A 24,549-nucleotide genomic window follows, 5' to 3' on the forward strand; every position below is an offset into this window, starting at 1 on the left:
GAAAACCATTATACATATCAAAATATGCAACGGTGCCTTGTTGAATTATGAGTTCTACCATTGCCACATTTTGATGGCAGTTTAGTGATGGAATTGCGTAGCAACCATGGAAATTTCCCAAGAACCAATTATTGCTTTTTTTAATATTAACATTTCTGCACCTCAAACAGAACACAAAGGAGGTGGGGTGGGGTGGTGATTGGAGCAAGGCCTTCGTGCCAATTCATTTTATTCCAACAATTCCGGACTGTGATAACGAAGCTGGAAACAGCTGTCATAGGTGCACTCGTTCTCCACTGGCATGTAGCGAATGAAAGCCGTTAGCGAATGGCGCCCGTGATGGAAGCCATCCTGACCATGAAAGCACCCCATGTTTGTTTTTCGCCTACTGACTCCATCGCAGCACCTCTTCACCGAGTCAAGGGATAAGTGAAACAATGTGCCGGTCTTCGCCATTTAGGGTCAATTAAGCGTGGCGGTAATTGTTCAATCACAAAGACAAGAAGGGGCTCCTTTTTTTCTTTTTTGAAGATGAGATGTGGGCAGACCATTTTACAGCCCAGAGACTCTAGATGGTGTTTAGTTACCTGTGGGGGGTGTGTGTGTGTGTGTGTGTGTGTGTGTGTGTGTGTGAGCCTAACCGATACCGGTGGTTGCAGTGGAGTCTGTCATCGGTCTGTGAGAAGGACGGTGCATCTGAAGAACTAAATGGATTTATGAAAACTGTATTATCTGAACGAGGTCATCGTTTTCAGTGATCTTCATCTCTCTCTCTGTCTCTCTGTCTGTCTGTGTCTGTGTCTCTTGTCATATTTTCCTTTTAATGCAACACGCTGCTAAAGATACCGCATGCTTCCTGAAGCTTATATATTCAGATAGAAGCTGATGCTTCTATCTGAATATCGGTTGATGATAAAGACAAAACTCCAAAACCCTGGATTTAGTATGTATGGCTTAACTGTGTGTGTGTGTGTGTGTTTATGTACATGTGAATAAACGCATGTATGTTCAATCATTAATTGACCCTCACTGTTCCAGACGAAAGCAAATATGAAAACAAAAGGCCATTTTGTGTCATAGGATTACCTTGGGTCTGTGTGAGTTATCAAGTATTTACAGTCATTGGCGTAATGGAAGTAGAGTTGACTTTAATCTGTGACATTACATTGTCCTTTTTTCCACGATTTCACGTTCTGTTTCAATGCAGTGATTTATAATTCCTCATGTCTGACATGGTGCTTTCTCCCAAAGGGTTATGATTGTTGCCCTCACTCGTCGTCGTGCTCTGCTTCACTGCCCCATCGCTATACAGTTTTCTGCTGCCGTTTCCACGGCGATGCGTTAATTGCACCTGTATGGTGTCCAATGACTGGCTGTTTATGGTTATCCATCACCTTTTGGAATACAAGTCCCGGCAGCCCTGGCCCTTGGTCAGGCGCCAGCATCCCATTGGCTGGGCAGCAGTGATGCGGAACCGAGATGAGTGACGGCTGAGGAGGAAGTTGTTGGGAGAGAGCGAGCGAGAAGGACAAGAGGAAGGGATCGGATTGAACGCCTACTGACAGCTTAAACGCCGCTGTCAGGATTCGTCACCGCAAGTCTGATACCCCTCAGACGCAGCTGTGCCCACATCTGTAGACCAGGGTGAAAATGGAGAATGTTTATCGTCTTAAAAAAAAAAAGTGAGGCGCTTTTTTGTCACTTTTTGTGAATGTTTTACTTTCTTGTACTGTTGCAAAACTTTACAGCCATTCTTCAAGACCTTCGAGCCTTTAAACCTCTCAGATGGTCCTGCTCCCCATTCATAGATAGACATCCCTGTTGCTTCATTTGTTAATGGACAGGGAATTTTTTGAAGGAAGTTAAGAATGTGACACAAGCAGCCCCCCCACCCCCAACCCCACTGTTGGACAATGTGCCACTACCTGCCCGTGCACATCTGTCTGCTCTTGGTTCTTCCTTCTCAATGGCACCCCTTACCTTAGATCTCCCCCGCCGCGGCCACGCTTCAGTTGCACTTGGCTGGCGTGGAGAGAAGAAGAAGAAATGCAGAAAAAAGAAAGGAAAAATGTGGGCCTGCTCCCCCCCCTCTTCCTCCTCTCCGCTGGCGGACACTTTGATATATGAAGTGTGATTGCTGTTAGATTGTAGGCCGCTTTCCCTTGAAGGGTTTGACTTGGCAAGCAGACAGAGTGTGAGGGTCTGCAGGGGGAGGGGGGGGGGTCTCAGGTTGTATCCCATGGCCAGTGATCCAGGACTAAAACAATCAGCCCATGCACTGTAGGATACTATTACCGGCAGAGAGAGGGGGGGGGGAGCATAGCATAGCCGTAACATGTTAGGCTTCAAGCTTATTTTTCAGCTGTTTGAACACATTTCCTCTTTGTTCCGGGCCGCCGTTACAAACATGTTAATGTGATGAGATTATGTTATTTCTTTGTGAGGAGGAGCAAGGGAGTTTTTTCGTTTGTAATTCATTGCAAAGAAATTGGACGAGTATGTTAAAACATTGGTCCAATCCCGACAGGAGCCGTTGACACAGACATTGACAACCTTTAGACTTCACTTAAACTGTGATTAAATATTGATCTTGTCTGCTCTTCCCTGGCCATCTCCAGTCTGGAAATGACACCGGATAGGCTTGACCTACGCCCGTTGTATATTCACTCAGCATTCAACACATGAGATGAAAATAGATCAGTTAACTTAGTTGAATTTTTTTTTCTTTAACCAATTATTTTGTGTTTATTTTAGCTGAACTGATTGCAATCTACCCAAAACAAGTTTACTATTAGTGAATTAATGACTTTGTACTAGGATGTCCAACCCCTGTCTCGCTCGTTCCAAACCAATTATTGCAGGCTCAAACAAAGCCCCTTGACTTTTGGAGCCCATGTTATTAATGGATAACAGGACAGCCACTTCCCCAAATGGTGTTTTCCAAATCCATAGATAATGTTGCCTTTTGGGCCCCTCTAGGTTAAGGTCTCTTGTTAATGATACCGTTATCCGTGTTCAGATGGTGGCTCCCCTCTCGCAGGCCGGGCCCTTGTCATCAGCAGAGCTAGAGTTACCTGCGAGGGACTTCAAACAAAGGCTTGAGCATTAACCCCTTCCATTGTCTGCCTGACTCTCCATAACTTGTCTCCACCAGTAGATCCTTTGGACAAGCGTAGTCTAAGAGTGATCCACCACTATACCACTACCACTATCTCTCTCCACCCCCCCCCCAGCCCAAACCGTTTTGTTCTTTCTTCCCCCACCAATTTCTCCCCTGATTATCTGGATCAATGGGCATTAGAGGAGCCTGTCAGGGACAAACAGTGCGCTGCGGCTCCGCTTTCAGCTTTCAGGCCTGCCAGACGCCCCGGGTCTACCTGTGTGCTGGGACCGGACGCAGATGGCTGCAGTAATCCACAGTCCCCACCACCTCCACCTCCTCCACCACTACCTCCACCACCACACCCCAACAAAGTGTGTATTTAGCTGCACTCTGGCGTTGATACTTCTAATCTGTTTGCGGTTTGGTTTTCTCAGAGTGAACACATCAGAAAATGTGTCCCTCTTTCTGACTCTGTTCGTCGCTTCTTTAGTCTCTCTCTGTCCCCTCTCTCTCTCTCTGCCTCCTCTTCCTCTCCCTTTCTTTCTCTCTCTCTCTCTTTCCTCTCTCTCTCTTTACCCTGTCTCTTCCTCTCTGTCACTCTCTTGCTCTATTCTCTTCCCCTTCTCCCTTCTCTAAGATAGGTTTACATGCTGACCTCCACCTGGGTATTAATGTTGTGTTTAGACAGGTGCAGATGGAGGAGAAAAAAAAGGGCCACAAATACTGTGGAATGACCAGAGCTTGATGCATCATCATCATCATCATCATCGTCCTCCTCATGCTCTGGCTTTGACCAGCTGGGTCTTGCTGAGATTCCGGTGTGTGTCTGTGTGTATGTACATGTGATCAAAGCTCCCTAAGCATCACCTGTTAGTGATGACAACACTGACAGTGTCCCGATTTTGTTTTGTTTTGATTCAAGAGTAATAGTCTGAACATGATGAAGAGGTGTGTGTGTGTGTGTGTGTGTGTGGTTTGAGTAACGTTGGATTAATTGACACACCTGTGTTTCATTCGCGTGGTACACGCCACCATGCGTCTTTCAACGACGGACAGCAGCTGCCGTGTTGGAAAAAGTGACTAATCTGTGAAGGTGGGGCACTTTAGGATCATCAGCATTCTGCGTTGGTTGTTAGACTGTTTTCAGATTCTTACCTTACCCTATAGTATAGTAACTACCAACCATCCTCTGCTTCGTAGTGTTTTCTCAGTATTTTCTTTCTGAGGGATGGTGTAATACCAAAGTAAATACACGCTTGAAGTGCAATATACACACTCAGCTCACACCTTCTCACTTAATGAAATTTCAGAAGCCAAAGGTGTCCAAACTTGTCCAGGGTTAGTGCTTAGATTAGCTGCATTAGGTCAGTAAGGGGGGGGTATCGTGTATACATTCTTCAGTGACCCAGGATATTTTGGTTAGGAAATCAAAGATATCGATTGCAAGACTGCCTTTTTTTGGCAGTCGATTGCCTTTTTTTGTATGATCTGCATAACAAATAAGTACAATTTCACAACTCATATCAGTCAATCACTGCTATCTTTCTGGAACCCTATGACCTGAAAGGGAGGGGCGGGGGGGGGGGGGGGTTAAAGTGGGAGGGGAAGGTATACGGGGGGGGCTAAGGTGAGGAGCCAACCACTTAAGGCTTATACCTTGACTACTCAACCTGCAACCCTGTGACTCAACAGAGCTCGTCCAACCTCAGAGTGCATTCTTCTTCTCTTCAGAAGACTCCAAACCCGGGCAGATCATCAGTTCTCAGACTGATGCCAGCTCCTCAGAGGCAGACATGTCTCTAATGGACGGACATTACTCTCTCACATCCTCGTTTATTTAATGACAAAACAAGCGACCACCACTGCCTCCTCCAAGCGCATCTTTTGGCAGACTAAGGAGCCAGGGCGGCCCACACTTTCCTCCTAGCGTCCTATCTTGAAGACTTGACGATTATTTTTCCAAGGTCCTGGACAATGTTTGGCCCTGGTCGGCTGGTGTCGAGCCTCTTACCCACCATCTTCCCCTCGCCTGCGACCCACTTCTTCCCAGCATTCCATGCGAGGCTGGCCTCTCCGGCAGGACACCTTCTGTTCCCGGGGCCCTTCCTAAGCTACGAGTCACTGAGGAGTTACCTGCAGCCCCACCCCGGCAAGGCAGAAGCCTTCCTGCTGGCCTCGCACGCTGCCGCCATGGGCAGACTCACAGAGGGGATGGGTGAGCCAACCATCCATTGACAACCGCTGTACTCCAAAGCTAACACACTGTTTACCAACGGGCACGAACACTGGATCCAAATTTTCTTGAAGCCAGCCCGCTAGCAGCACCATCTGATTGCTTTGCAAATGTTTACCAAAAGATTGTCTAACCGCTCGTAACTAACAATCAATTATCGGGCGCAGTGTTTAAAGTGGGGGCTCCCCCCTTTTTTTTTTAATGAACGCTTTGCTAATTATCCAATCTAGGGCTATTAGTTCCTTGTCACCCGTCGGCGCTTGTGTAATTGCCACTTGCCACCGCAACTTTCCAGATGAACAGAGGCCAGCGAAGCAGCGGCGTGCGCGAGCCAACTACAGCAGCTGGCAGCTTGAGGAGCTGGAGAAGGCCTTCGAGAGCACCCATTACCCGGACATCTTCATGAGGGAGGCCCTGGCCCTCCGGCTGGACCTCATGGAGGCCCGGGTGCAGGTAGGAGGATAGTTGGTGGAGGTGGGGGGAGAGTTCGAGTCCGAGCTGATCGGTACCGACAGGGTGACTCAATAGTTGTAAACATCAGACCTTAACTCAATTGTTTAGCACTAAACTGTTATCGAGTTCATTTACATTTACATTTAGGGCATTAATTGACGCTTTGATCCAAAGGGACTTGCAATAAGTACAATTGCCATAATTAAGTGAAAAAATATACCGCTGTCGGTGCAGTAAGGATGTTCAAGTGTAAAGCACTAACAATCGCTAGGTTAACCCCTTCGCCGTATACACAAAGATAGCTAGGATAAGATGTCATATAGTATCTAAAAAGACGGGTTTATGGGTCGTGTTGTTGTTTACGTTTGTTTCCCCCACCTTCTGGGCAACCCAGGTGTGGTTCCAGAACCGCCGCGCCAAAATGCGACGCCAACTGAAGCTCCAGAGCCAGCTGGCGGGACGCTACACCGCCGCGGACGGCAAGGCCACGGGGACCTGCGGCCAGGACGCCCAGAGAGGCCTCGAGAGTTCCCCCCACGCGGCCGAGGGCTCCGACGGCGAGCGATTGGAGGGTCAAGAGGACTTATGGGCGGCGGATATGACCCGAGACGCGACCCAGGACCGGACGTGGCCCGTTGACGGGAGGTGGGGGGGTGGTGGCGGCGTTGGTAGCGGCAGTGGGGAGGGTCCCAGCTCGGAGGACTTGCGTTCCTGCAGCATCGCCAAGCTGCGGGCCGAGGCCAGGAGACACGCAGCAGAGATACGAGGCACGGTGGCGGTGGCGTCCAGAGAGGAGGAGGAGGGCGCGTGCGTCACACACACAGGAAGAGGGCTACAGGAGGCATGACGGATGGCCTTTTGCTTGTACTTGTACTTCCTGTGTGTACTGAACAGTCTGATTAAGAGGAGTATGGGGAGTCTTTAAACTATCTATAGCTCAAATGAGGTCAGAGAGAGACTTATTTTGTTGGAAGGTTCTAATGGGAGGGCCTTAGTTGAGTTTTGCTGATGTTTATCTTTTATTTTATTTCATTCTTTTTTTTTTTAACTCTTTTGAGTTTACTTGTCTTGTTTGTACAGTTTGGTGCCCATTATAAAGGAGTTTTTTTCTTGGAACATTCATTAATATTTACTTTTCATATTCTTGCCAGGCCTTTTTTTGTTATAACATTTTGTTATATAGCTGTTTTGCTCCTCTTTTATTTCATATATCTAAACGTGTACATAGCTTTGTTTAGTTTTTGTCTCAAAATAAAAGTATACAGGCAACATAAAAGGTGTTGACTATGCGGTAAAGTGAACATGTAAAACAAAAAAAGGTGGAATATCTCTGAAGGCAAACATATTCTCCAAACAAACAATCACGGTTTTAAAGAAAAGGGGTCTGTGCTTTGTAGATGTCTAAATGATGTCATCAGTTTTCAGGCTTCCTCTGACCTGCAGGATGTCTGACCCAACACAAGACACAATCTCGGACAGGAAACTATGGAAGTGGCTGTAAATTGGCCTCGCCAACTGGCATCTCAGAAAGTAATCAACAACTCATATTCTGTATTTGTAATTTAACCCTGAATTCGAAAAGAGTCCACAATTATGCGGTTAGAATTTTAATTGGATACAATAGAGTCCAGGAACATCAACACAAGTTGTGTTCAAGAACATCATTTGGTGTTTGGAGACACCTAGCCTCACATATCATGTTTCACCAAATAATTAATATCTGCCTGTGTGGGAGTCAAATATTGTTTCAGGTATCATATGAGTATTGGTGAGTATTGGATGTTGTATATATATATTTTGTATTTTTACAGAAATACTGCTGATAAAACATGACCTTATTTAACACAAAACACGATATATATAACACATACAAATCTTATCACAAACACATAAATCCTGATAAGAAATTCTCTTCCATTTATTTCCAAGACTGTTAATTTCCCGTCAGTTTCCTGTATCATTCAACAAAATACAAACAACTCCGTCCACAAAGGAGCCTTGGGGGCCAACAGTGCCTCAACAAACAAGACATGTGTATCTCAGCTACTGAAATAAAATGCAGCAATTCCTATTCATGGACTTTATGTTGCACTGTTTGTGTTTACATATCCTATCTTTTGGTTAGGTGGCAGTTGTAGTCTTACAGTGCCCTCCACTGGATATAAAAATAAAGAATACACCTATTTTCTCAAATGTGAAGACATGAGCACAATTATTTTTTATAAAAGCCCTACAAATCATTCTTCTTCCATGCCCATGTTGACATTGATTACACTTCAGAGAGAGAACATTAACCTTTCAAAGAAAAATAAAGTGGAGCTCAATGATGTTTTCAGGCCAAAGGTCCACAGTTCACATGCATCAATTAACTCTTCGTCCCTTTAGTTATGGTGGACATGACGAAGCCGGTGTACCAAGGGGGGTATAGCGTTCTAACACCAATCAATAACAATGTTTTCCCATTAGTTCATAATCTCTGACCCAGCAGCCACGTATATGAGAATGAGACACATGTGTAATCAAAATCTGTGTTGGGGGTCTTGTCTGAATTCCAACATTTAATGCAAATATAATAGGGGGACTGGCTCTTTTGTTTGTGAACACACAATGCGCTGGTTGTTACCCATGGGGAGAAATTAGTGTTTCTGCTATTGTTTGAGCGTCGTTGCAATTTCTTTACAAGATAATGTGTCTAGGACAGACTTCTAAATGCAAAAAAGCACACAATAGTTGTAGACAATTAACCTATTTTAATGTAAGCATACTAGTCTCCTCTCTAGCAGAGTGATCCCAGAATACAGTTTCACTGAGCTATTTAAATAGTTTTACCACATGCCCAAAATGCAGTTTTCAATGATCAAATCAGGGAGATGTTTTACCAAAGCACAGAGTTGCCTGTGTTCTCATCAAGCAGAAGAAGGCATAAGGGGGATCCCTGCTCCCTTGTGACCAGTTTACCCCAGGCACAAAGTTAACGTTAGATAACTCTAGGAACGGGGTGGCTAGACAATACAAAGAATAGAAAGCAAAGCTTAAATTATTAAAAGTAAACAACATATGGATGATTCCATCACACGCGCCCCTATTGTTGTATTGTTTAAGCAGGGTTTAAACATGAATGACTCACCAAATAAATTAAAGACAATTCCCCTGTTTGCTCTCTTTTCTGACTCACAATATGTTAAAGGGGGTTGTTGTCGAATATACTATTAGAGGGGGTTGAGTTTATTAAAAAGCATGTTCCATCTCTATTGCCCCCCTTCATTTGTATACTTTTTCAACCAAGCGAGTGCTCTGCCAAAAACAGCAGAGCTATCTGTTTACTAATCCACTGGAGTGTGGACAGACCAAAAGTAGGCGGTGGCGTTGAGTTTTATCTTGCGTTGCATGTTCACATGTTACACATGTCATTAGAGATAATGCACTGAAGTAATCTTTGCAATTCCAAAATGTAAACACACACTTGGTGCACGGTTCACAATTGTGACCGGAATTAACCAAATAACATTCAACAACAAGAATCCCTTTTCTCTGAAACAAAACTTTGCATAGGCCTACCATCCCACTAAACATTGGGCAGTTTATGTCATGTTATGCTGTAGCCTACAACTACACTAAACAAAACACACATTACCAAGGCATACATTCAGCTTTTCGAACAAATCCACACACACACACACACACACACACACACACACACACACACACACACACACACACACACACACACACACACACACACACACACACACACACACACACACACACACACACTCCCCTTATACAACAATGAACATTAACTAGTGTATTAAATATGAATCATCCCCTATAGTAGCAATCAGGCTAATGAACAAGAAAGTTCCCACCCCTCGCAGGTACAACAGGACACCGGACGCAGAGCCTCGGCTGCAGACAGCCAGCTCCGTATTTATTTACACGCCAGATCTCGTCGATAACTTTATGTCCGCCGTTTTGTTCACGGTCGATGTGGCTTCTTTTTTTAAAAATTGTACTATAACTTACGTGGTGGAATCGAAGCTAGGTCGCAAGCCGTGTGCAGTGTTCGTGGACGGAGAAGGATGTCCGCTATCAAAGCTTTGGAGAAATGGTGCAAAATGCAGTGTGATGGGTACCAAGATGTTGCCATCAACAACATGACGACTTCGTTTAAAAACGGAATGGCATTCTGCGCTCTGATTCACAAGTACAGACCGGACCTGATGTAAGTATGTGTTCATTCTGTAAATTGATCTGATCTGATCTAGTCTGTCTAGATAATTAAACTCTAGGAACATGTCAGCTTAGTTTGCAATGAGTTGTAATGCAGTGGATCGTTGTTAAGAGTTAGTCTTTGTTGAGTATCGTCCTAAATGTATGAATGTGTGATGTGTATTGCTATTTAATTAGGCCATTAAAGGCTTGTCCTTTTAACGTTTTTAACATTTTTTCTGTTCCAGAGACTATGAGTCACTAAACAAAGAGGATGTATTTCAAAACAACCACTTGGTAAGGTCTCTTCGCTACATTGTAGGCCTACGTGTTTCAAATAAGGCATCTTTTACTGTGAAATATAAATACTGTCAACCACTTATTCAAAGTTGAAGACCAACCATTGATAGGTTCAACCACATGCCTACAACATAAAGACTGCTCTGAGATTCTCAGGAGGTTGATTGATGTAAATGTAAACTGGTTTGTGATTGGTGGTGGCAGTGTAATAAAAAGCCAATTAGTAAAATCAACATATCACAGACCAAAGGTAATTGTATGCCACGCTCATATTAAACGATTCTTAATATTCGCAGTTAATGCCTGTTTATTCTACACACAATTTACTTAACCCCTTAACGACCCTAAACGCAGGCTGAGGTCCAAGTATTCTAGCGTTTGACGATCACATGCCCAATGGGGCTATGCCTAGATAGTCTACTAAATGGACTTCCTGGTCTGGGATAGTCCTGACCGTGTCGTCAGATGAAGAACCCGATCTGAGGAGAAGCTCTCCAACCTATTTATTTTGAATGAGACTGACTGTTCTACAGGCCACTCGATCCTGGTGATCCTAGTGTAGGCTGTGTGGAACTGTGTCATGGTCGCAGAGGCTACGTTTCCCTTTTAAAAGTGTGTTCTAGTGCCCATGAAAACACGTGTGCTTCACTGAATTCTAGATAAGAATGAACTCGTTGAACTGAGAAAGTGACAAACGATATTCCTCTCATGTGAAGGCTTTTTAGTTTTTTTTCAGTAGATATATTATACGGTGGGATTTTGTCTCATGAACTGTCCCTTTGGTGTTGCTCTTCTCCACAGTTGTTTTATCTATTTTTTGTGTGTGTTTTGTTTTTCATTTTGCTTATTAACACAAGTTCAATGTTTTGCACTCCGAGCACTCTTATTAAATGCACGAATTGGGACTCTGAAATTAGGACAGTGGGGGTCCTCCATGTTAATCCTGATGTGGATTTTTAATGAGTCAGTCCAGGCTGATCCTAGACAATGGCTCTGCATCCTGCCCCCCTTATCCTCAGTCTTATCCCTGAGAGCGCACAGGAAAACACACACACACACACACACACACACACACACACACACACACACACACACACACACACACACACACACACACACACACACACACACACACACACACACACACGGTAGAGGGACTGTTTTTTTTGATGTGTGTGGACTGTTTATCGGAAAGTTTGGCATTTCAACAGACAATTGGGTGAGGTCCCCGTATTGTTTTTTTTCCCAACAATTCCTATTTTTATACAAACGGTTCTTGTGCTTCAGCATCTATTATGAAGCACATCAAAAAACTCTCCCTGTATACAGGGATGGGCAGTATTTCTAATACCTGTATTTCAAATACGTATTTCAAATACAAAATACTATTTTGTAATTTGTATTTTATTGAGATGATGAAAATGCCTTCGTATTTTGTATCAAAATACTTTAGTGTTGTGTTTTTTTGTATTTTCAAAATATTGTAAAATACTTTCTGTCAAACACCGTGATGACATCTATCTATCTAACTATAAAGCACGAAGTCTCTGTCTGTCTGTGGCTTAAATTCAGGTAGATTACACCTTGTGCGACACATTGGAACTCTCTATATGACAGCCTTCATCAGCTCTGCGGCATCCGCGAGACACTCCCTGATCTCATGAAAAAGTTAAACCTGCCATTATTTAAGGATGCAGAGATGGAGCACATCGAAGAATATAAGTCCTTAAACCCCTTGCGCAGGCAATCGATCGATTGGAGAGCCAGTCACCTTGCTATTACGCAGAATTAATTCTGACCTTATTTGCGGTAGAGGCAAAGCTTGAAGCTCAACAACCTCAGTTTCTGGTCACACCATCTGCATGCCACAGTGGATGGTTTCCGGCGCAGATTTGGTGCCTTTCTAGAACTTCGACCAGAAGTGAATGAAGCGATCCTGGCGAGTGTGACCCATCTGTACTTTAAGATGTGCTGGCTGCCTCCACAAATGGCAAGTAAAAAAAAAAAAAGAATCCAAGAACTGATGCTTCAGGCTGCCACAGATCTTGGGCTTGTTACTGAGAGTGAGGCTTGAAACGCAACTGCTACGGTAGAGGAAGAGGATGACTTCTTCATCTTCACAGAAGACATGGAGGTTATCCAGAAGCCAACTCACAGCAAGGCTGAGCTAGAGTCACTGCATGTTTTAGAGGACCAAAGGAAGGACTTGCCATCCTTGGACCAGTACCCCTTCATCAAAACCCCTTTTTGTAAGGTTCAATACCACCATTCCGTGTTCTGCTTCGGTAGAGCGTTTATTTTCCTTTGCTGGACTGATTAACAGGCCCCATAGGCGTTGTCTGAATGCAACACTGTTTGAGAAGTTAGTTGTGCTTAAAGGCATCACCTGAGGAGACACTACTAGCTAAGGTGGCTAAGGTTACACATACTCCTTTGCTCACACAAGGACAGCACAAGGACTTGAGTTCACAAGCTTTGATAGCACACTTGAGTTTGCTATTTTCCTTTCTTTTTTCTGTTTTACAGTTTTTTTCTTGACTTTCAATATGTCTGTTCTCTGACCTGTGAAATATTTCAGTGCTATGGTGACTTGACAACATAATTTCTTTCCTCAAACAAGGACATTTCCAACCTCTTGCACATTCCAAATAAGAAATTATTGATAATGTCATAATTATTGGCTTCTAATTGGCCTAACTGATTGGATGGTATCAATGTGACAAACTGATTTATTTTTTTTTAAACTTTTTTTTTGTGTTTAGATTGATAGAGGTTGTGCACACACCAATTTCAGGTGCATACAAAATGATTCAACTGTGATGCAACTCACCATACGTTTGGTAGTGATGGTCTTAAATAACTGAAAAGATTAAAATGCTACCTAGTTTAAATTTCTAAATAAATCATCCATTTGGATTGTTTGTCTTTGAGTTATTGTCACTGATTCATAGTGGGCAATCTATTACACCAAGAGAATAAATAAGGAAGGGTTCATTGAGTTACAGAACATTTCTCAGGGCAGAGGTTTATATCTGGATGTTTCTAACATGAGGGGTCAGCATATCTAATCTGTTGACTGGTTATGGAAGGAGTCTCTTGCTTTCAGATGTTTTTCCAGGTAGTGTACAAGTGAAGGGATAGATGAAAAAAGCTATTAGAGAAAGGTTGTTTAAAAAACTGCCTTTGGGAAAGAAGTATTTTGTAGTATTTTGAAAATACAAGTATTTTATTTTGATACATTTTTTGGCTGCTGTATTTTGTAGCTTATTTTGATACATTTTTAAGGTTGGTATTTGGTATTTTATTTGGAAACACATTTTGATGTATTTGTGCCCATCCCTGCCTGTATGGTTATGAAAGCCGTCGACTTAATAGCTGTATCATGATTATCATTTTCCTCTAGGCATTCCGTATTGCTGAGGAGAAGCTGGGGATTCCTGCTCTGTTGGATGCAGAGGACATGGTGGCCTTACGGGTTCCAGACAGGCTCAGCATCCTCACCTATGTTTCCCAGTACTACAACTATTTCAATGGACGCTCTGCCAGTAAGAATGTTGTTCACTGACTTGGGTTGTGTATCCACTTTATATGTAATTGTCCAATTTACCACTTCAAATTAAATTAATAGTTATGGAACCCACTTTATATGATATATATTGAGCTATCTTAAACCTGTTCCACAATGAAACCCACAAACTTTTATTTTGGAAAATGTTTGTTTAGCTTAGGCTTACTTGTGTATCTATAGAGAGAGAGTAATTGCTTGTCATATTTCCAGTTGGAGGTGTTAAACGGCCAGCAGAGGGCTCCAAAGAGAATCTGTCGAAGAAGAATATCCCCATGGTCTCCAAAACCTTTGTTTCTAAAACGGCGACTGAGAAAGGTTTTCCTTCCCCGGACGCTGCAGAGTCCTCCCCCGGAACGGCCAGAGACTCTTCTGCCACTGCTGAGGTTGGTTCTAGTTGTGGGTGTCACCTGACGACAGCCTAGTTAGTCTTTAGTCATTGAGGAGAGGCATTCATGCAAAGTGAATGATTTCAGTCAATTCAGAAATGAGTTCATTCAGGATAAGGTAGGAGACAGAAAGTGAATAAAGATCAGTTGGATGTTGCAGGTCGGGTTATTTGGGGGGGAGGGGGGAATCCCAGATTTCCTTTTTAAAATTCTCTAAAATGCATATACCCATGTCATAGAAGAGTGACATATGCTTATGGTGTGTTCCTGAATCCTCGGACGCCAGCCTTCCGAGTTGCACTTCTACGTCATTTCCGGTCTCGGAGCATTTATAGCGTTCCCGTTCGTCTCTGTGATTGTGTCATGAAATTGGCTAGTCGTTGTTTATTGTTAGCTACATTAGCCTCTTTAGCAAACCAGCCCGAACACAAACAACACAACTTCACATTGTATTGCACGCACAGCAAGACCGTGCAATGCATAAATTGGTGACCAGAATAAAGGAGCAATGTAATCAAGTGTGAAAGAGCATTGAAATGACCAACGTGGTACAAATACAAAGAAAATCAATTGAGAGCGTCATCACTGCTCTCGGTCAACTCTCTCTCCGAGAGATGAGGACCAAAAGGGGGTGTGCCTCCGAGAAATGCCACAAGAAAGCTGGGAGATTTCCCGACTTCCGACTCGGAAGGCTGGCGTCCGAGGATTCAGGAACACACCATAAGCAGCTTCTTTGACTGTAGTTGTTCTGTTACCCTTTCAAACAGACCAATTCAAATTGTTATACCGTCTCTCCACTTTGTAGAAGACGGCCACACCCGGAAACACGGGAAAGTCCGGGACCCTTAACAGCAAATGTGTCACGTGCCAAAGTCACGTTCACCTGGTCCAGAGGCACTTTGTGGACGGAAAGCTCTATCACCGGAGCTGCTTCAGGTGAGAAGCTACTTCTTTTTCTAAGCCACTCAGTCTCCCACACTGTGCGGTGAAGTAACCCACAAGCTGTGCGGCCCTCTAAGTTGCCGCCTCCTCCCTCTGGAACTCCCTCCCCAACCACATCCAACAGGCTTTCACACTCCCATCGTTTAAACAGGCCCTCAAAACCCACGTTTTCAAGATCGCTTTCAACACATAACCTCCTTTCCTTCTCTCCCCTCCCTCCTTTTAACTAGTCCTAGTCTTATATAGCTATTTCAGTTTTTTAGCTTCCTATTTTCATCCTATTTTATCTTTTGACTTGCATACTTTATTAATAAATGATTTGAATCTGTGTTCAATCACTGTTAAGTGACTTTGAGCATTAAGAAAAGCGCTACATAAGCTGAATGAATTATTATGTCTAAACTACCGCCACCCCTCCACCCCCCTTCCACCCAGATGCAGCGACTGCTCTGGAACGCTCCGTCCCGGGGCCTACAGGGTCGGCTCGTCGCCAGACACTTTCGTCTGCAATTCCCACCAGCGGGATCAGCAGAAGAGCGAGCCCAAGACTGTATCGTCCACAGCGACGGTCCCGACCGATCCTGATCCTCTCGTGTCTAGCTGGTCAAACGCGTTCAAGCCGGCTTCGACGGCGCAATCCAACGGCCGCCATCCTCATCATCACCATCATGATCCTCCTGCTTCAATTCAGCGACCGGACGGTAATCGTCCCACGCTAGCGCCACGACCCAGAAGCGTCAGCCAAACCCCCCCCGCCCCGCGTCCCGTCTCCGTCTCGACCAACCCCGTCACCTACAAGGCCGCCGACCTCAGCTCTGTGTCCCCAGTGACCCCTGTGACCTCTTTGACCTCTGCGACCCCCGTGACCTCTTTGACCCCCGTCACCCCAGTGAGCTCCTCTGCGAACAAGACGGCGGACCACTCCACCCCGCTCTCCCTGTCGGCACAGAAGACCCAGGCAGCCCGCCAGAGGTTCTTCCAGACGGGCCAGGCCGGGCCCTTGGTGGAGCCCCCTGGGACCCACAGGAAGCCCCCTGGACCGGCCGACGTCCACAGCCACTCCAAAGGCACAAAGGAGAAGAGCGGCAATAAGCTGGCTCAGGAGAACTGCAACAACAACAATGTCCGCCATTTCACCGTCCGATCGGCGAAGAGAAGGTGGGTGTCATTGTTCTGGTACCCTCTTTTTTGGGACCTTGTGTTTGGACCGCAAGGTGGCCCTATGCTTTCTATTTATGGTCGTCATGCCGATGATGCTGATGATAATGCTGATGCTGATGCTGCTGTCGAAGATGATGATGCACGTGTTTTGTTTGGATGCAGGTTCGGAGATGACCCCAGTCCAGATGGTGGTGCTGGCTTCACACAGGAAACGTCTACCCAAGGCAAGGAAAGGACCCAGAGAGGACAGCAAACCGTTGTGGAAGCCTCTGGCCTGAAGTCCGTTCAGATGGACGAGACCAGGTTGACAACGGTGGGAAACACAACCACAGGTAAGATATGATCTAATTAAATATACATAAATTCAACCAGGAATTGGGGGAAAAAAAAACAATGTTTTTCTGACTATAGTCAAATTTCTAGTGGCCACAGTGTGTTTATGGCTTAGTGGCTCAAACCACTAGTGTGCTAACCATCTAGGAAAAACTATTGCAGCGACCCAGGTTTGACTCTCACCTGTGGTCCTATGCTACATGTCCTTGTTAGGCATAAGGCATAAAAAAACAAACATTGCAGTGTATACTTTAAACTTCCAATTAACTCCAAGTAATATTGCTCCAATCTTGTATACTCGATGTGGAAAGAAATATCTTGCTAAGGCCAGGTGTCATGACGCAATTTTTCACTGATAGACTAAACCAGATGGTTCCTGGTAAACAAAGGTTTCACTTTTTTTTTTGGACGGCGGCTTCATTAGTTGGTTGATGATCATGCCATGTGTTATTTGCATTATTTTGCTCAACACGGAGCTCTTATGAACTAGTGCGATAATTCCCCAGACCATACCAATGATCTCATAGTACCTGCAGATGTGCGCATATGTCTCAGTGGAACCAGTACTTCTATACAGATTAAGCCATCTGCTTACAAGAGTAGGGGTTCAGGCCCTAACGCATGCATTTCCTACAGGCTAACTAGAGATGCTTTATTGGCCCACATCCAGCCAGGGTTGAGCCTACAGAATGGGTAGGCTCAACGTCCACAAGCAACGGATGAGTCCCACTTCAACCGTGATGCAGTGTTGAATCAAGGGGTTTTGCTGTATAATTCTGCATTAGGCTGAGCTATGGCTATCAAAGTAGGCCTCTCAATCAGTTTTGTATTTCGCGTGCAGACTTGACGGCCTGTCAGGACAGGCGTTCAAAGCTGATGCTCGTCACAACGGATCCAGAAAGAAGGTAAGTCTCCGGCTAAACCGGCTTACTACCACGAGCTTGCTTAGTGAAAGGCGGCTCAGAAAAAAAGGCTAACCGTTGAGGGAGAAAATGTCTTGAAACATTTTGACCTTGAAACCGTGCAGCTTCTGTACTCTGCTCTCTACTGAGACCACTTCCTCTCCCTTCTCTCATCTGTTGTGCTTGTGGTTGTCGACGGGCTCAGAGTGCCATGCCACTATTCCCCTTCTGTAGCCCTGCCCATCTTCTAGTCCGGTCCTAAGGAAACGCCCGCTGGCCCTACAACCTCTCCCCCGTCCGTCCGTCTCCCCCCCCCCCCCTCTCCACCACTGTCCCAACACCTCAGCCGCCTCATTACTTCCCAGTCGCGATGACCCTCCCACTGTTTTCATGGCCTTTCTTTTACCATTCTAACATGAAAGGTGAGTTCTATCTCTTTTCACCTTTTATACATCCCTCGTATTCATTGGTGGGTCTATGCATAGACAGCAGACATTGTTCGATTTTTCCTTATTATCCTTGCAGAAGTTCGGACGTCTACGTTGGCGGAAAGCAGGACGTGCCTCAGACGGTCCCTGAGGTGTGTCTGGCCACCATCAGCGCTACGGCTGTGGCACCTGAAGTGTTTCAACCGGACGTACCCTTGGTTCATCCTCCATGTGGGAACCTTTTGATCCCAGTGGAACCGCAGACCTCCTTGGGTAATCTGGTTGACCTTTTTGATACATTTCGCAAATATGATGGTTTGGTGATGGTTTTGGTCCGTCATTCAAGTCTGACACATACATTTACATTTGTAACAAAATAATTTAACATTTTCGCATTTATTGAATGGTAAGATTGTTTTTTGCTCCTCGTTGGTGTCATATAATTGTTGCGTCATTCCAACTAATTGATCCAAATAAAAGAGGGGTGTGAAGACGTGATCATTGTCAACATTTAATCAGTATTCTACTTTTCCTGTGTTTTGCGGTTTCGCAATAGAAATCATAGACCCTCTTTGATCCCCCCCATTCCCCTGCTTGGTTTTACTTCAGCCATGACACGCGTTACCGCGGGATGTCCTTCACCAAACCCCGCCTACTCACCTCGGACTTCAGCCAATCAGGAACATCTACACCTCAGCGGCTCACCAGGTCGAGACCCTGCTCTCTCTCTCTCTCTGTCTCTCTCTCTCTCTCTCTCTCTCTCTCTCTCTCTCTCTCTCTCTCTCTCTCTCTCTCTCTCTCTCTCTCTCTCTCTCTCTCTCTCTCTCTCTCTCTCTCTCTCTCTCTCTCTCTCTCTCTCTCTCTCTCTCTCTCTCTCTCTCTCTCTCTTTCCCCCCTCCCTCCCTCCCTCCCTCTCTCTCTCTCTCTCTGTTATCGCCAACCGCCAGGCGCCTGGGCCTGGCCTCTCTCCCCTTCCTGTTGATATTCCGGGCTCTTCCTTACGACAGGGGAAAGATCATGAGAACATGTCGACCTTTTTTTCTTTCTTTTTTTTAACATAAGAAGCAGGTTAAGTCACATGCGACAATGGTTTCCCGATGATCCGCCATGAAAAGGTCTACCTAATCCAATTTTATCTACCTCCTTTTTTAGGCACTAAAAGGGGAAAGTATCTGTCACCCGCCAACGCCTCCAAGACCGAAATGAGGTCAACCATTGTAAGTTTTCCCCTATTAAGTCTCTCTTTTTTTTAAGAGATTAATTAACGGCTATCCAAATATGATTATATTTTTATTACCTCGCCGGTGACTGTCGTGACAGGCTTTCCCGTGTATTTAGCAACCTGCTTCAAATGTGGCGGTTTGATCATCCCTCCAGTATGTGGTGACTTGTGTTTTTTCTGATTGGATGCCATCAGATAAGGTGTCATCACATACCGACAGATCAGATCGTGAAGGAGCTGGGCGATATCGAGGAGGAACTGGGCACCTTGGAGAAGGAGGGGGTGGAGCTGGAGAAAAAGCTACGCAGCTGTGAGGAAGGTGTGTCTTTTTACGATGAAGTCATTTCGAATACTTTTATTTTATTTTTATTATTCAGTTTAGCGACTTCAGATGCTAGTCATTGGGGACATGGGGATCAAACCACCTACCTTTTTGGCTAGGATTCAAACACACTAGCTAATACACTGTCCTACCCATGTGAATATTTACCACTTTACTTATTTTAAAGAAGTTCGATCCATCCCTGTGTACAGACTGAACTCGGATATTAAGATATTTCAGATTCTAGAATGAATACCTTCATTGTTTTTCCTGGCTGCAGACAAAGCAAGCATATTTTGACAAGGCATTGGCTTCTGGTTCCTTGTGATGGACATTTGTCATTATTTATGACGTTTCATGGACTAAATCACAGTTCAAATACTCATTAGTTGGAGCCTGAAGGTGCTTGATTGCTTTGTTCAAGGTAAACATGGCTTGGGCCACAGTCATTTTTTTTTTCCAACCACCCAATATTATTCCTTTCACTCTCTTTGGCTCGATGAATCTGTCCTGAGCTCAGGCTGTGAACGTGCTGTCATTTTGGTCAGAATTTAAAATGAATGTTCCGCCTTTTTGAATTAAAATACCTCCCATGAATGGACATTTGGAAAGGGGGAGGGGAGAGGAGGGGGGAACCAAACCTTGTTAGTAATTCATCGTACAAGCGTATTATTTTTAGAGATGGAGGCTCTAAGAACAAGGTTGGCCGTTTTATCTCTGGTCCCTTGACATCCCAGAGGGTACTGGCCATAATTGTTGAGCAGCAAATTTTGATATTTGCATATTCCCCAAACAAGACCCCATTGATTTATTTTCTCAACTCCATTATACCAATTTTACACTTTATAAAAGACATAAAAGGGCCATTCAATTTGATCTATACTTTGTTAGGCAAATGTACTCCTCTCTATTGTGTCGTGTGTAAACCCATGTTGCTTTTGCGTTGCCCAGAACTACAAGTGCAATGTTAAGGGTCATATTTGGACATGTTCATTGCCTTATAAATCTGATTATCATACGTAAGGATAGTGTGTTGGATTTCCCTAGTTTACCGTTTCAGCAAGATTAAACACCAATCTGGTTATTTTATTTTTTGTCTAACCTTTCTCTAACATGCGTGTAAGTCAGTTTCCCCAGTGGAAACGTGTGTATAAGCTTCAAGTGTTTAGCACCTCATCTGTGATTTGACTCTGAGATGATGACCTAGACACTAATTCCTGGGTATCCGAAGGGGCCTCTTGGCAAAACGATTCATTGTTTGAGGCACGATTGGTCAGGCAGGATCCTTTATGTTTGCTTCTGCCGTGGCACAAACCAATTAAGTGTGTATAATTGTTTAAACTCTGGCTTTAAAAATTCTTGCCTGTATTTTTACTGATAAAGGTGATGGTACAGCATAGAGGGATTCTTGGATTTCTATGACTTCACAATGTAAGCCTGGACTCTACCTGATGTGTCCTTGATCTATGCAGCAAACATAAGTCAATAGTTTGCTAGTTTTTGGCACACTGTCCAACAATAAAAAATATATAATTCTCACCAATATTATTCCTTTATACAGTCTTTTTTAACTTTATGAATTTATACAGTGAACATGCTGCCATTTTGGTCTGAATGTTGGTTTGGTTTTCATTGGTTGTTCTTGCCCCCCATCACATAACGTACTCAATCAGATTTGAACAGATACTCGTTGGAGACATCACTTGTCGTCTTTACTTGATTGATTGATTAATTGGAGGCTAAATGAGCGTGTGAGAAACCTTGGCTTCAGCGATCGTGAAACGGAAAGACAAGCCAAGTGTAATTTCGGCCTCAACAAAAGCTGTTAATTTAAAGCTTGATATTAAATTATGATGTTTCCGCCTTTGCACATTTTTTGGATTCTTCCTGCAATATTTCGGTCCGGGTATGAATCTGTTACTAATGTGATTAGAAAGATATAATGCATGCACATGGCAATGCATTTGCTAATTGGCAGCATTTTCAATTTGACGAGATAAAGGAATCTAAATTTACTAAATTAAAAGCCGTGTGACTGTCTTGACATGAGGTTTGTGCCAGAATCCTGAATCCAGGGCCCAATAAATGTTCATACATGGGCCCCCGAGTTTATAATTAACAGTATAACTTTGATTAATTGAATAGTAATTGACTCACACTTTTCCAATTAAGCGCTATGTATCCAAAACTATGACGTCCCCTTTCAGATGTAGGGGGGGACATTTTGATGGACCCTGTAATGGTTGAGTGGTTCAACCTCATCAGGAAGAAGCAGGTGTACATTAGGAAGGAGTCCGAACTGGTCTACATGTGAGTGTTAATTGCTGTCTGCGTGTGCGTGTGTGCATGTGCGTCTGTCCATCCGTCTTTCCAATGTAGGCACTATATTCTACACGTTGAAACCCAACCCCATAATTATATTTCACCAATTTAAAACTTTTAGTTCACGCGATACTTGTTCAAAATACATCTTTTGCGTACAATTCACTATATATTTCTTGATTATTTGTTAGGTTTACTTTTTAGCTTAAGTACCTTTTTTAGTTGGTAAATTGCAGCATTTACCAACTGCCATGAATGCCTACATCCATCCAGAGCCAGGATACAAGACCTGGAGGTACAACAGCCTGGAGTGGAGGCAGAACTCCGAATACTGTTGGGAAAACCAGGTGTGTGTGTGTGTGTGTGTGTGTGTGTGTGTGTGCACAAATAATTAATTTGAGTGTAGTATTGTCTTCATTATCTCCTTCTCAGCCGTGTTAATTTTGCTCGACCAGATAGTTTAAAGTCTGCGTCGGATCGAGAGCGTGAGGAGAGGCTGATGGAGAGACTGGTGGAGATAGTGAACGGCCGAAACGCCATTGTGCAGGTTTTGGATGAAGACAGGCTCAGGTGAGATTCAATTGGCTTTGTTGTTGTTAGTTTTGTCGGTAGTCTTGGAGAACAGTGGAAGTGATTTTTTTATGAGCTTCATTCCTTCTCACTCGAACTGCTGTTCACATTAAATTTATCATCCTTTTTTTTCTTCTGCACTTGGTTGATTCAGGACCACGTTAACAATGCATTACTCATGTTAAATTCATTTCAGGGAAGTGGAAGAGGATCAACAGTTAAATAATATGATGCAGAGCCTTGGTAAGTTCAAAGTCTATATGTTGTTTTGAACATTAAGAAGTTTTTTGATTTACGTCCCAATGCCGTTTGTTATGAGACTTTTATTTTGGTGAACAGGGGTAAAGAAATCACCCAAAAGGAGGAAGTCGTCTGTTTCAAAACTCTTCAGGCGAAGAAGTAAGAGAGTGGTGGATTAAACACAGAACCGGTGTTGAAGCTTACTGCCATGCCCTAATACACTAACTGAAAAGTGTGTGGGTATTAAGTCAGCTTTTAATGGTTTTATATCTCAACGATTTGAATATATTATAGAAGAATTAATTGTGTCCTTTTTTTTTTGAATTGGGTTACTGTGGAAAATTTGGCAAGTGTGACCGATAAAATAATTTGCTTCATGTTAAAATATTCACTATTGTATGTATTGGAAGATGATCATGGTTTTGTTAAATTTACACTGTTTAATAGCTCACCTTGAATTTAAACCTTGAATTGTTTTCTTCAGCATATTGTTAGAATTTGTTTGTGTGTGTGTGTGTGTGTGTGTGTGTGTGTGTGTGTGTGTGTCCTCAGGTTTTTTATAGGATAGGTTGTCTTAACATGTCTGTGTAATAATAAATGTTTAGAGAACCCATCACAATGTATTTGAAGCATTTTTTATGCGATTGAAATTGTAAAAATACATATATTTTCATATATTTTCAACTCTGTAGCATAGTCACTCGTATAGCAAAAAAGGCATGTTTATGAATTATTATTATTATACAGGAAATCTTCCAATTTAATTCATATCAAAAGAAGCAAGGAGAGATTGATTTCCATTTGACCGTGTATTTAGAATTATAACACATTTTAAGTAATGTTACTTTTAGTTAGTTGTCTTAATCCAAGACTAAAACAATTCTACATTTTTATAATCGATTTCTATCAGTTTTAGGGAACATAAAAAAGGAAATTTAAACAGGAAAAATATCAAGATGTCAAAATGATGGCAAAGACACACATGTTGACATAACCCACACATGTTGAATGAGATGTTTTTTGCCCTTTTTTTTTTACCGCCCATAAAAGCTCTCATTCTGTACTGTAGGTGGCAGCCTGGGTATGCAGTATCACACCGCAGGAACTTTGAAATCCAATTTGCCACAGTACAGACAGTTAATTTCTTTGCTAATTTTATAAATGCTGCAAAATGTTCAGCTGGGCTGAAGCAATAATATTACGTGAAAGAGGATTAGTTTAGAGCTGTAGCTTATGGCCAGGCAGGGCTTATAAACTATAGGTTTGTATGGAGCTCCTTATCTGCACACCAGGTTTAATTAAACATTACTCTTCACTAATATCTGTTAAAGAATGGCCCCCAATCCCTACCTGGCCTATTATAAATTTCACATTCCTTAACGTTATTGATTTGCTTAGTCACTCATCTGTGAAAATGCTATTTCCAGTGTTTGTAGGCGGTGTCTGTTTCTTTTTCATGCCACAATTTTGAACTGATGATGGACGTACATATTTATAGTGTTTTGACTGAACTTATTGTCCCAATAAATCAGTTTTTTCTTTTGAAGACGAATGGCAATCAATGTGTGCATTTAACGTGTTTTTAAATAATGTTTTTAGGAAGGCATCAAGTTAATTTGCTCCCGTCAATATAATTCAGCTACTTAAGGAATCCGTCTCCCCCATCCCCCCCTTTCCCGTTTTGAAATGCATGAAATTGTGATCATGAACTTGGAAAAACAATCTTTCTAGTTGAGCGCCCGCCGAAGATTGGGTGGCGGGGTACAGAAAAAAAATGCAAGGCATGATGTCTGTGACAGTCAACACTGAATATGTGTGATATTAGAGTTAATTAAAGCTTTGCGCGCCATATACT

General features: G+C 43.4%; 2 protein-coding genes across 3 annotated transcripts; both read left to right on the forward strand.

Annotated features, from left to right (window-relative positions):
* Positions 1–5,077: 5,077 nt before the first annotated feature.
* Positions 5,078–7,290, forward strand: LOC307082532 (uncharacterized protein; the record flags this gene model as incomplete). The annotated part of the gene is made up of 4 exons (XM_079746151.1): positions 5,078–5,318; positions 5,632–5,789; positions 6,184–6,596; positions 7,233–7,290. 4 exons carry the CDS (start codon positions 5,078–5,080, stop codon positions 7,288–7,290), a joined length of 870 nt encoding a protein of 289 aa, XP_079602277.1.
* A 2,388-nt stretch (positions 7,291–9,678) lies between these two features.
* On the forward strand, positions 9,679–24,128 carry micall2a (mical-like 2a). Of its 2 annotated transcripts, XM_079745579.1 has the most exons (17): positions 9,679–10,011; positions 10,247–10,295; positions 13,702–13,843; positions 14,077–14,249; positions 15,058–15,188; positions 15,630–16,352; positions 16,518–16,687; positions 17,530–17,593; positions 18,116–18,291; positions 18,628–18,726; positions 19,171–19,235; positions 19,436–19,559; positions 21,770–21,872; positions 22,158–22,231; positions 22,340–22,454; positions 22,651–22,697; positions 22,794–24,128. In XM_079745579.1, the coding sequence occupies exons 1-17, from the start codon at positions 9,869–9,871 to the stop codon at positions 22,871–22,873; spliced, it is 2,478 nt and encodes an 825-aa protein (XP_079601705.1). In that variant the 5' UTR covers positions 9,679–9,868; the 3' UTR covers positions 22,874–24,128. The 2 variants fall into 2 exon arrangements, 1 of the variants encoding a protein (XP_079601705.1); XR_013812194.1 differs by lacking the exons at positions 21,770–21,872; positions 22,794–24,128 and having other exon boundaries at positions 22,651–22,665.
* The last annotated feature ends 421 nt before the right edge of the window (positions 24,129–24,549 follow it).

Source organism: Pollachius pollachius (genome assembly GCF_949987615.1).
Source record: "Pollachius pollachius genome assembly, chromosome: 11".
NCBI classification, from domain to species: Eukaryota; Metazoa; Chordata; class Actinopteri; order Gadiformes; family Gadidae; genus Pollachius; species Pollachius pollachius.